General features: G+C 41.8%; 1 protein-coding gene across 3 annotated transcripts; it reads left to right on the top strand.

Moving 5' to 3' along the window:
• Positions 1-1,166: 1,166 nt before the first annotated feature.
• Positions 1,167-12,410, top strand: LOC116318214 (F-box only protein 15-like). Of its 3 annotated transcripts, none has more exons than XM_039600924.1 (10): positions 1,167-1,441; positions 1,575-1,661; positions 3,123-3,227; positions 3,576-3,797; positions 3,994-4,170; positions 6,206-6,329; positions 9,707-9,783; positions 10,095-10,240; positions 11,071-11,189; positions 11,897-12,410. In XM_039600924.1, the coding sequence occupies exons 1-10, from the start codon at positions 1,302-1,304 to the stop codon at positions 12,167-12,169; spliced, it is 1,470 nt and encodes a 489-aa protein (XP_039456858.1). In that variant the 5' UTR covers positions 1,167-1,301; the 3' UTR covers positions 12,170-12,410. The 3 variants fall into 3 exon arrangements, with proteins under 3 accessions (XP_039456858.1, XP_039456856.1, XP_039456857.1); XM_039600922.1 differs by having other exon boundaries at positions 9,701-9,783; XM_039600923.1 differs by having other exon boundaries at positions 1,168-1,441; positions 1,578-1,661; positions 9,701-9,783.
• The last annotated feature ends 306 nt before the right edge of the window (positions 12,411-12,716 follow it).

The raw sequence follows: 12,716 nt of genomic DNA, 5'->3' as shown, positions 1-12,716 counted from the left end.
GGGACCACTGTGTGCTGTTTATTAATAAACAAAACATATTCCTATATGACAACATGCATAAAAGCAGAACGGTATTTGTACATCAGTGGGAAAATAGCGGTGGCTTGCTAGCTTTTGTGCGGCTTCCCCGGGTCAGTGAAAAATGTAAAAAGAGAAATGAATGAACTTACCAGGTTGCCCGATCTCTTCACATATCTTCCTCCAAGCTCGGTCCTTTATATTCCTGTCTAGGTACACAAAGCAGCTGGTGTCATACAGCTCCGGCGTTGATTAGCCTTCCCTCCATTGAAGAATGAAGGGCTTTGGCTGGATGCCCCTTTGACCTACAGCCACGTCACCAGGCTCCTGATTGGTTGTCGCGGCGCGATTTGACGCTGGAGTTCAGATTTTTCCAACTCGAGCGGTAGAGGCGAAACACGCGTATGCACAAAATGCAACACAAAAACTCATGCGCGTGGTTTTTTTCGCGAGTCAAACGCGCCAGACATGGTACACTGACGCGCGTTTCACGGGTTTTGGCGTTTTCGCGACGCAAATATGCTTCCGAATTTTCGCGTGTCATCGCGCTCTTTCTATTGACTTTACATGTAAACCTGACGCTCTGGCCGCCTCTATCGCGTTCGGTGTGAACAACAAGCAGCGGTGCTGTCCTGGGCAGCTCACCCGTGCCAAAGCGCTCACAGGTGGAGGGTAGTCCTCCCCCAGCTGCTATCAGGGCAGGAGATGTTCACACCTATGCCCAAACGGCAAATGAATCGCGCATGAGCGAAGCCGCTGCTTCCGCACTGACGCAGTCAGTTCTTCTTTCTTCTTTTCTTTTTACTGTTATGCTGTTTTGTGGATCACAAGGTTTAAAACTACTTGTAAACACACACACACACAAAGTAACTCCACCAGAGTGCCTATTCCGGGTCACTTTTGCCGGTCCAAGCGCGGATAAAGGTGCAGGGTTGGAATTATGACATTAAAAAAAACAATAATTGCTAAAAGAAATTTAATTTGTAGTTCTAAATAAATTCTAAATGCATTTAGGACGTGCTTTACTCTATGTCTCGTTCCACGTTGTTATTTCTCTCTTCAACAACGTAGGTTACAATTACATTAGCATGACCAATTATGCAAATTAGGCGATGCCGTCATTTAGCGACTTTTAGGACATCCAATAGCGATTTTCCTTACTGAGGAGTTGGCAACACTGCGTGGCTCCCATCTAGTGGTAAGGCTCTTATCGTGAAGGTGAGAGCTGTCCGGAAGCCACGGCCTCATTGTGAACGCGGCCAACAGCTTCAAACGGATCCATCATGGCGGAGAGAAAGAGTGAAATTTTCCGCAGTTTTCCCCAGGCTCTGAACAAGTGGAACCAGCCAGTTCTGGAGCAGGGTCGCGGCAGAGGAAGGCCAGGTCCCAGGCGACCGAGCAGAAGACAGACCGGCGGCAGGAGGTGGCCGAGTTCAGAGCCCCCAAACCCGAGGCAGTGTGGCGGGAATGAGCCCCGGTGTCCCCCCCACCTTTGTTAGCAGTTAATTTATTATTGAATTAAAAATTTCATGATTCTTTTTTTCGTCATTTTTAAGTAGATGTCCAGAAGCACCAACAGACAACGAAAAAGCAGAATTTCCCAAAGTGAGGTCCTCGGTTTCCAAAGAGAACTTGGTGGAAAGGTAAGCTAACCAGTGTTGGGCAAGTTATTTTGAAACAGTAATTAGTTATAGTTACTGGCTACTTCTTTCATTTCACCTTTAGAAACTAGTTATCTTTTCTTTGGTATCATTCTTTTCAGGACAAATGTACATGTGTGAATTTACAGTTAGTTTTTCACTTTGACATACTGTATTAACACAATGATCTAAAGTCAGACTGAACACAAAATCAGAATAGAAAAAAGTTATTTTTCACTGTAACAACCACAAACATGTTTTAAGAGTCATTTTCATAACATGAAATGCAAAAATAAATTGTAAATTTTAAAAACTTATACCTATAAAAACCTTTTATAACCATTCAAACTATTTACAGAACAGTCAGGCGTTCTGCATCAATAAGATGCCACAGAAATTATTTGTGCCACTGCAAAACATAATTTGTCGACTATAAGACAGAGGAGCACTTAACAAGCCTGATACCTGCAGGCCTGACAGCAGGTGGTGTATCACTCGTACTGTTTTCCACCTTGAGACAGCGTTTACACTGTAATCTGTCTTGGTGGCTTTTTTGCAGCAGCTGTGTCATTTAACAGTCACCTCATTGTTCTGACACAGAAAACAAAACGATCGTCTTCACAACACACTAACTACACACTCCAAACATGCTAAGTGTCACAAATCTCTCACATCTCCAAACACACTCTCTTGCTTTCTCTTTGTTTTTTCCTTTTTTGGTTGCAAGCAGAGATTTCTTGCAAGCGCTTTCATTAGAAAGCAGTTTTTCCCATCTCTTCAGTAGACATAACGATAGTATTCAGGAAAAAACATCACATATATTTTTTTTATCATAACTCTGGTTTTATCAACACAATTTAAAAACTGGTATGCTGTTTAAAGTCCCCACTTTTAACATAAAAATAGACACTCAGGGTTATCTTGGGTTGACATTGCATCTTGTAACTATGTCATCTTAAACTGGTCATGTGATTGGTTTTGCCATGACTACTTTATTCTTCCTCAGCCAAACAGCAACACGTGTGTGCTTCTAGTAAGCTGTCTTCAGCTCCCAGTAAATTCCCCATTCCCCTGCCACAGCTTCAGTCGTCTGTGTGTTGAAAAATAGTAACGCGTCCACATCACATTTTCTTGTTAGTAACGGTAACTGCAATGTAACAATAGAAATGGTAATTAGTTTCTGAAAAAAGTAACGCTGTTAGTAACGCCGCTACTTTTAATGCCATTATTCCCATCACTGAAGCTAACATTGACTCTAATGGCAATAATGGAATCAATACTGTAGATATTTGGATCAATCTGCCCACTCCCAGGCTGCACAAAGGCCCAGGATAACATAACTGAGGATATTTGGACTGTGAATCATGCAAAATCATGCACAGTCTGGCTCCTTTAAAAGGTACATGTAACAAAAATGCTAAATTTCTGAGGCCTCACTGTGTTTTCTGCTCATCTTTTCTCCAGGTTGCCGTCTGAGATTCTGCTCAAGATTCTGTCGTACCTGGATGTGTCCTCGCTGTTCTGCATCAGCCATGTCAGCAAGCTCTTCTACCAGCTCGCCAATGACGAGTAAGACGAAGCACACCTGCACAGCCTTGCATCGGATGGCCTGAACAGTAAATCCTGGATGCAGGGCTCTAACTATGCTGAAAGTGTTTAATACTTTTTGATAATGTTCAAATAGTCACTAAATGAAACAAACTGATCTCTGTGATCCTTTTCTGTCCTAAAAAAATGGGAGGATGTTTTAAATTCACGGCATCAAAACCTGCTGAGCTGCAACATGAACATAGAAAGACTTGGAGTAATACATCCCTGCAGCCAGCAGGTGGCGGGATTCATCTACCCACCAGGTGGTGAGATTAGAAGCTGCTGCACAAACAGCAGAAACATGCAAAAGAAAAATTTTCTCTGCAGCTTCATGTGGTACAGGATCTACATGTCAGAGTTTGGGTGGAAGCCAAAAGCGGTGGGGAACGTGGCGGTGAAGATGGAGCCAGCGGAGGATCGATCGACGGGCTGCTGGAAGTGGATGTACTTCAGGATGATGACTGGACAAGAGATGAACAAGTGGAGAGGAGCGCTGAGAGACATCGGCCCATTCACCGGCCTGCCCCAGCAGACTGAGTGGGTGCTCAGGTACAAGCTGCTGCCTCTCCAGGTTATTCTAAAAGTGTTTGTTTCTTTATTTCAGGCTCGATGAGTCGGTTTCATGAGTTTGTGACCCATAACTGGATAAATGGTTGTTTCAGTCACTAAAATGGTTCCTGGTTGAACTCTGGGGCGGCCTGCGTTTCCTGTCTGTAATACAGATTTATTCACTGGATTTTTGCAGGAACCTGAATGTGAGCTGGGAGCTGATGCTGCACACTCAGCGGGGTCAGGTGGTCGTGCTGGAGCAGAGCCGAGGGTACTACTTGGAGTCCTCCATGATCGTCCACTGGAGCGGAGGCTGCCTTCCGTCCTACCAACACATCAACAGCATCCAGCTGTACGGAGTCAGGAAGGAGAAGTAAGACGGCCACAGACCTATCTCGGTGTTATTTTCTGTATTTAAGAATAATAATAAGACGAAACTGAACCCAGGGCCGTTTTATATAGAAAAAAAAAAAAAAAAGTAAAAGGTGTCAGTGAGCAGGCAGCATTCAAGAGCACTGAAGGCTGTCCCTGAAAGACTCCAGTCTGAGGGTTGGATAGTAAGTTTTTATCTGTGGAATGTAGAATCTGAGATGGGATGTAAGAGAAGAGGCAAGACCATGGAGGGATTTATAGGTGAGGAGAAGGATTTTAAAGGAGATGTGGGAGTTTACTGACAGTAGGGCTGCCACAAACGATTATTTTGATAGTCGATAGTCAGATTATTTTTGGGATTAGTCGACTAATCAGATCATGCATCTATTGGACTTAAAATGTACAGCTTATTGCACCAGCGTGCATCTGCTGTTATATAACTGTCATTACCTTACAGCTTGAAGTGTTTAAGGTATGTGCTAACTAAAAAAAAAAAAGACTATGATAGTTTATTAAACTTTTAATGAATTTTGCAGATTGTCTCAGTGGAGTTTAATAAAGTCAGCCGTCTGCTTCTTGCTCCCTCAAATATAACAGGACACTGGAGTGGATTCTCTACCATCTCACACTTCTGTAATCTCAGTCAGACCAATTTACTCAGCAACAAATAAAACACTGAAAAAGGCCAAACAATAACACTTTTAAGTTATCTGAGTGACTTGTATATCATGTTTAACCTGAGTAGCGAAAGACCGCTGGGGTTTGAAAACGATGTGCCGGGTGTCCATTGTTCTTGACGGCTTTAGTGAGCCTTGAACCCCCGGCTAGCTATTGAGCTGGTGGGTAACAGACTTCTCCGAAAACATCGGAGTGCTTTTGCAAATATGTGATGTCTTGATAAATCGAGCAGATATTTGTAGTTTACACAGCTACATTCTCGCCTGAAAATATCTTAAAAGTTTATTTTGTGACCCAGAAGGATTAATAAGAGTAATATTTAAACTAAGTAGCAGCCGACATTGTTGGAAACTGGTATTGGCTGGGCCGCGCTATAAATTCTGGGATAGGTTGGGCCACAAAGGATACACTGTCCCGGCCTTTAAATATGGGGAAAATTTGTCGGCCGCATTTGGAGGAGTCTTCGAATTTGGACAGCCTTCGTCGCGTCGCAGTAACGTAATCGGCATACAAATGCGGCCTCCAAAGGATGCGGCCCCTGAATTTGGACACAGCTACGATACCGGACGCTGCTGCTTCTTCGGCGTTTAACGGCAGCAGGCATCCTTGTAGATGCATTGCTGCCATCTTCTATTTCACTCTGTTGTTACACTCTTAAATCCTACTACTTATTCCTGCATCTTTCAGGATCTTACAAAGGGAGGTAAGACCTCCAAGCAAAGTCCTGAGCCAAGTTCAGCATGTGGAGGCCTTTGATAGGCAGGGCACTCCAGGCTGGGGGTGATGAAGGTGTGATTGAGGGTATTGGCTGCAGTGCCTGAGAGGATGAGCCGAGTCTGGAGATGTCCTGTAGTTGCTAGCAGGAAGTTCTAGAGATGGATTTAATGAGGGGTAGAGGTTCAGAGGTCCACAAACAGGGTTGTGGACCTCTGATGATGGTTAGATGGAGTATCCACCCACATTAAGGAGCAGGTCGACCATGTTCCAGAGTAACGACTGACCATCATTGACCTCTAAAACTGCCACAGTGAGCTGCAGTCGTCAACTGATCACAAAAAGTGAAAACTGATAGTCAACACTCTCATGGAAGCAATGCTCTGTTAATGTTAAATGTTCTTATTTGTATTTAACTGTCTTCATTTTATTTGTTTTGTTTTTTTATCACTGTTGTGTGAGTGTATATAAATATCTGGTAGTATAAAGCCCTCACTCTGGGCCTGTAATACTTTCACTTAAAGTGTGTTATTTATTGTAGACCAATTTCCCTTGTGGAATAAAATAAAATTCATTCATCCTTTTGAATTCTTTCAGTAATTAAATTTGATGCTCAGGTCAGCTGTGCTCTTCTCCTCCTCCAGGCTGGCCTGGCGCTCTCTGATTTTAAACCTGGATATGGAGACCCATCCGTATGAGGTCATCGGCAAAGATGGAAAGATCAGGCTTGCGTGTCTGTCGCCGGGAGTCGTCATCGGCTTCTGGACGGTAAATATTTAACAAAACTCTTTAAAGGAACAAATGTTTTTGTGGATCTGGAGTTTTAAGTGCAGGTGTTGTAAGTTTAAACGCACATTCCATCATCTGTTTAACATCACGTTTGTTTATCTGCTGATTATTAAATTAGTTTTAAATCAGGGTGGGAATTTAACACGTTAATTGCAGTTAATTTGAAAAAACGCGTTTAAAATTTGTTTACATTTAATCGCACTTTACATTCCAAGCAAAGTGGAACTTTTGTCAATAAACGGTATACGATTACACTGATGCACACAGCTACAAAAATGGAAGAATCAAAAGAAAGCGTGTTGCTAGGACTGATCAGAGGCAAATTTCATTTCAAAAGACTACCCGACGGAAGCCTTGATAAAAGCCTGGTTTTGTGCAAACTGCGCAAAAAGGAGTTTGCATACCACCAAAGCACTTCAACCTTAGGGTGTGATCTAAATGCAAAACATGTTGCAGTGAGCACAGAAACTGTGGGAGCTGTTAGCGCTAGCTGTCAGAGTACCAACAAAAGGTGTCGGTAGCCCAATCTTGATGAAAATGACTGGCTTCTTGAGCAAAATTAGTAAGTCAGCATCAGACAAACTTACAAATTCTTTTGCAAAATGGATTGCTCTGGACTGTAGACCACTATCACTTGTAGAAGATAAGGGGTTAGAAAATGTGCTACAGTTAACGTCAGTTGATCAAACTTTCCAACTGCCGTGCCGAAACACTATTTCAAGTAAAATTCAACAGCTTTATGACACAGAAAAACAAGCAAATTTAGATGCATGACAAAAAGCTGACTTTGTGGCTCTTACTGGGGCTCATTGGACTTCCGTCAGTAATTCTAATTAAATGGGATTCACTGCACATATTGTTGATGTCAAAAACGGGACATGGAGACTACAGTCTTTTGCCCTGACTGTGGAGAAGACAAATACCAGAACCTACGCTGAAAACTGCGCTGAGCAGTTTCTCTCTGTGGCAGGGGAATGGGAAATTCAATAAAAGGTCACCACAACTTGAACAGACGGTGCACGAACTATGGTGGCTGCAACAAGACACTTCCCATTCCAACACATGCCTTGTGTTGCTCACATCTTGCAAAGAACCATCACTGTTAGCCTTGCTGATAGTGGGTTTAGTGATGCATTAGCAAAATGTCGCAAGATAGTGGGTCACTTTAAACACAGCCCTGCTAATATGGAGGAACTATACCAGGAGCAAACAAGACTTGGCCAACAGGAAGAGCCACCGATACAGGACGTTTCCATACGGTGGAATTCAATGCTGGATATGGTTTCTCATCTACCGAAGAAGCAAGAGGCTGTTTTTACTGCTTTAGACAAACAAAAGCACAAACTGGTGAATTTAACTCTGGTAGAGCTGATAAAACTCCAAAAGCTGGCAACTGTGAGCCATGGAGGTACATAAAACTTCTTTTTTTTTTTTTTTTATCTTATTGTTACTGTTTCGTCAAAAAGCTCTATAGTTGAGTTATTGTGTAGTTTAATAATTACTTTTTTCAACTGCCTACTACAGGTTTGTGACTGAGCTTTTTAGAGGTGAGACATTTGTCTGGTTCAGGGGTTTTAGCTGCTTTCTGCCACCTGCATCACACCATGGAGGTCTCTGATGATGACTCAAACTGCATGGTGAAATTTAAGACTGCCTTCACAAAGGACCTATCCCAACATGTAGCTACGCTTAACCATCAGTGGCTCAAGATGGCTACTGTGTTTGACCCACGCTTTAAGGATTTAAAGTGTCTTGCAAGGGGAGAGCCAGAAGAGGTTTGGACCAGCCTTGAGGCCCTGCTGCTGGAGCAGTTTAAAGATGCCACCACAAAGGAACCAGCAAAGACAAAGAGCCGCCTCCTGTTTTCATTGTCTTCAGACTCGGCTTCCAATGAGGAAACCCTGTGTAACAGAGCCCTGAGTTTGTACGGATCAGAACCCACCATCTGTGAGAGAGAAAAGTCGCGCAGGGAGCCAACCACAGCTGTCTGTCCTGGCCCGCAAGTATTTGATTAGTCCTGCCACTTCTGTCCCATGTGAGAGACTGTTCTCACTTGCAGGTCACTGTTACACCCAACTTACAAACAAGAGGTTTTCTGAGGTGGGGTGTGACCCAAAGGGAAAAGAAAACTATTAACTGCCATGGAGTTAACGTCAGCAAGGCGTGATTTGTTTTACAATTAAGCAAACGTTTCTAGTTAGGTCCTAAATAAAACACAGGGAAGCTCTGAGTCAGGGTCTCCAAGGCCAAAACAACAAAACACCCCCTTTCTAACTAAAAGACAAACCAAGATCCATCGGTTGGAAAACAAAATACAATGGCTGAGCTCCCTGACTAGCCACAAAACATGAGGGGAAAAAAATGGTTGAAACAAAAACAGCAGAGAACCCCTACCTGCTTCCACTGTGGTTCACAAATGTCTCTGTAAAGGCACACCTTTAGTCACAGAAATAAATTCATACACAGCTACAACCCGCTGCCCAAACCACTGCAGCTCACAGCCCGAGGAAAAGGGAAGGATTAAAAGGGGTGTGGTGTTTCGAGACAGCAGTCTTTATGCAGTGTCTGTCGATTTGCAGCACATCTCAGCTCCGGCTTATGAGGCAGACCTGAAACACAGGAGGAGAAAAAGCTCTCTCACATGGGGAGAGCCTCTAGAGCTTGGCGACCGTAACAGTCACATGGTAACAAAAAGGAGAACTGCACTGAGCTCTGAAAATGTGAACAAGCTAGTTTGTCTAAGTAACTGGCTGAAAGAGAAGAACAGTAAATGAGAATGGAGGTATTGTGAGTCCAATGGAGGGGGGGTGGTGGTGGTGTTGTTGTTGTTGTTTTCTTAGTTTTTTCTTTTTTTGTTTTTGCACTAAAATGTTCGATGATTACACCATTTTAGCAAACATTATTTTGTACATTAGGCTAAGGTTACTCGGAGTTTAAAGGTGAAGCTGGTCAAATACCCTTTTATGTTTCTTGTTATGTTTATTTATTTATTTTAAAGAGAAACTGCACTTTATGTTGAAATTTTTACTATTATTGATTCTATTGCCCAGTAAAACCCTATATAATTTTAAATTGAGTTTTGGGGCAGATTTTTGTGTGTGATGAAATACAATTATTCAAGATTAATTAATTACAAAGCCTCTAATTAGATAAATTTTTTTTAGAGTCCCACCCCTAGTTTTAATTCCTGAGGGAATTTGTGTTTTTTAAATGCACTTCTTCCTGTTAGTGTCCCTAAAATAACAGAACATCTTTAAGTAGTTCTTCTGCAGTGAAGCCTCTAATTCTGTAACATGAACTTGTATGTTTTTATTCAAATAAAATGAATTGTAAAAGAAGATTGTGTGTAGGGGCAGGGCAATGTGGCCTTCATCATGATCAGCCTGCACTTCCACAGGCTGGTGGAGAAGATTCTGCTGGGATCTCCAGTATGGTAAGTTTAAGGAAGTGGTCCTGCTTTAAAACAGAGGCCAGCATCAGTACCCTGGCTTTCCTGTGATGTCAAATATTAACAATAAATGGGCCTGATTTAAATGTGTGATTCACAAAAAGACAAACTTGTATGTCTGTCATGAGTTTAAGGCAAGGCAAGTTTATTTATATAGCACAATTCAACAACAAGGTGATTCAAAGTGCTTTACAGAGACATTAAAAACAAATAAAAAGCATGATTTAAATTTAAGAGAAGAGAAACTTTGTTTAATATTCAGTTCTGTGTCAATGACCATTTGTCCCTTCCTGCAGCCCATATTCCGAACCTTTGGACCGGCCTCCCGTGGACGACTCAGACCCTAAATTTGGTCTCCACGGCTACACTCTGCACTTCGTCCTGCACAATACCAGGACCCAGATCATGTCGGGACACTTTCGCCGGCTCTCCTGCAGCACAAGTAATCATGGAGTAATGAGATTACATTCCCTGTTAAGCAGGGAGTCCGTATACTGTCTGTGCCACAATTTATATAGAGATTTCACAAAAGAGCAAATGTAACTTTTTTTTTTTTTTCTTAAATTAAAACGAGCCAAGAAACTGCACTTTAGACCCGGATCTTAGGATTTACACTCATTTCTATTTCCTTACATTTGTGCTGCATTGAGTTATACATTTGACTTGTTCTTATAATGTAAGTTAAAGACTAGGGGTGGGCGCCATGTTGGTTGGTTGGTTGGTTGGTAATTTTTATTTCAACATGTGAACAATATACAGGTACATTTAGAAAAGAAAATAAGAGAGAGAGAAAAAAAAAAAAATATATATATATATATATATACACTATACAAAATACATACAAAAACACCCCCAAAGAACATTCTGATTAATTTACATGTTGAAAGGGAGTGGGAAGAAGTAAACACTTATTTAATCCCACCCCGTTGCCATAAATTATCAGTTAATATTTAGTCAGCTTCCTTACTGATATAATTTGTAATAGAAATAGTGAACAGATTTCTGATCTACTTTATGCTATAATGTTACATCATGAATTTTTTATTTTTTTTTTAATTGTTATTTATTGTTGTCCTTCAAGGGTGTGTGGGTTTTTTTTTTTTAAGCCAACTGTTTTTCCACCGTGTGTAACCACATCGGTAACTTCCATCCTGTCACATGGAGTGAAGATAGTCACACTTGGTGGATTCACATTATGGAAATTCTAAAGTCAACCAACTGAGGAGTAAATGAAAAAGCTTACATCACCAACACTCTCTGGCCTGTGGTCAGTTCAACAGGGACTTGCTGAGATGAAGGTCATCAGCAGGACTAACGTGTCCCAGCACCGATCGCTGTCTGGAAGCATCCGGCTGCCCTGGAAGAGGGAGAAGCTGGAAGGCTCGGTAGAGGTACAGCCGTCTGACACACAAAATTCAGAGATTTATAGTGCTGTGCAAACGTCTCGAGCTACCTCTCAACAAGGTGACATAGGATTTTGAAATGCTAGTGGGTTTTTTGTTTGTTTGTTTTTGTTTTTTAAGGCCTTACCTTCCACTTGTCCAGTTTGCTCATAATTTTTTTTTTTTTTTTTTTTTTTTTTTTTTTTTTTTTTTTTTTTTGGGAAACTCACTGCAAATCCTGCTGAGAGATGTTTTTGCCTAACAGCTCTCTGGGAATCACCTTGTTAGTGCAAAAATACAGTTTTATATCAGTCTGTTTTCTTTGGCTTTTTTTCATAGAAAACTTTTTTTTAAACTAAACAAATGGGAACAAATGAGATCTTTCTGTGACCGGCTGTTGGTCACAGAAAAGACAGAGCCCAAAGGTACAATAAAATAAAATGGTTTCCTTGCTGAGTTGTATGTGTGGTGTGAATTGCCCTAACAAAGGAAAAACCTTATTATAACAACAAATTACAAAGAAATGAGGGTTGGCTCAAGACTTCTGCACAGTACAGACAAAGAAACCAAATGTGTGCAAATGTATGAACTCGTGCAGACGTGTTTTACACATGTGATGTCTGAGTTTAAGCTGCAGTTAAAGTGTGATGTTGTTGTGTGATGTTGGTGTGAATAACTAAGCGCGTCATGATGTTTCGCTCTGCCTCTGTCTTCAGAACTGCTGCATTATGACGTTGACCCTGCTGGACGACTTCCAGAAACCCTTCTGGTGCGTCAGCACCCCCGTCACCATCTCCATGGTGAAGAAGTCTCAGTCGTTCGACTACAGCGGCACCGACTTCCTGATGGTGTACCGCAGCTCTGAGGGGCAGGTGAAGATGAAGCTGGTCTGGCTGAAAGAGCAGCAGCAGTTCTTCCTCGTCGGCCTCACGCTCTACGTCTCCATCCTCAAAGTCAACGCTCACTTCAGCACCAAGTACAAAAGCTGAACTGGTCCAGTTTCTTGTGTTTGTCTGTTTTGAATTAAAAGATAAAAGTTGAATTTTAATTTCAGAGAAGAGATTCTGGTGTTAATTTTATTCATTGAGACTGTGTGAGTGCTTTTGTTCTGACCTTTGGTTTGACTCACAGTCATGTGACAGGATCTCATGTGTAGAATAAACTGCACATTATTTCATTGAAATTGTTTTATTTTTGAGAAGCACTTTGCAGATTAAATATAATTTTACATTAAAACCTTCTGTCATGTGTCCCTTCATTTTATCCTAAATCACTGAAACTGGGAATTATGGATCCCAGTCAGTGGAAGAAAAGCATGGGGGAAAACTGAAGGACTGAGGACAGGTCGAGTTCAGCCAGATTATCCAGGTCATGTCTGAATCAGTCCAGCTCGTCTTCCTTTTGCTTCAGACTTCTTTAAGAGCAATAAACTCAAAGGGTTATTCTGTAAAGCCAGTCAGATGGACGTAGGAGTATAAATGTGTGAAGAACTCGCTAAAGATCCATACAAAAAGCTGGAGCTTCAGATGACATGCC

Source organism: Oreochromis aureus, linkage group 17 (assembly GCF_013358895.1).
Source record: "Oreochromis aureus strain Israel breed Guangdong linkage group 17, ZZ_aureus, whole genome shotgun sequence".
Lineage (NCBI taxonomy): Eukaryota > Metazoa > Chordata > Actinopteri > Cichliformes > Cichlidae > Oreochromis > Oreochromis aureus.
Note: the sequence above shows the minus strand (reverse complement) of the source record. Positions and strands in the feature narration are given on the sequence as shown.

Excerpts from the sequence above, each read along its gene's own strand:
- LOC116318214 (XM_039600922.1), top strand. The coding sequence starts at position 1,302 with ATGGCGGAGAGAAAGAGTGAAATTTTCCGCAGTTTTCCCCAGGCTCTG. Across the intron at positions 3,228-3,575 it reads TACCAGCTCGCCAATGACGA|CTTCATGTGGTACAGGATCT; the intron begins GTAAGACGAAGC and ends TTTTCTCTGCAG. Across the intron at positions 4,171-6,205 it reads TACGGAGTCAGGAAGGAGAA|GCTGGCCTGGCGCTCTCTGA; the intron begins GTAAGACGGCCA and ends CTCCTCCTCCAG.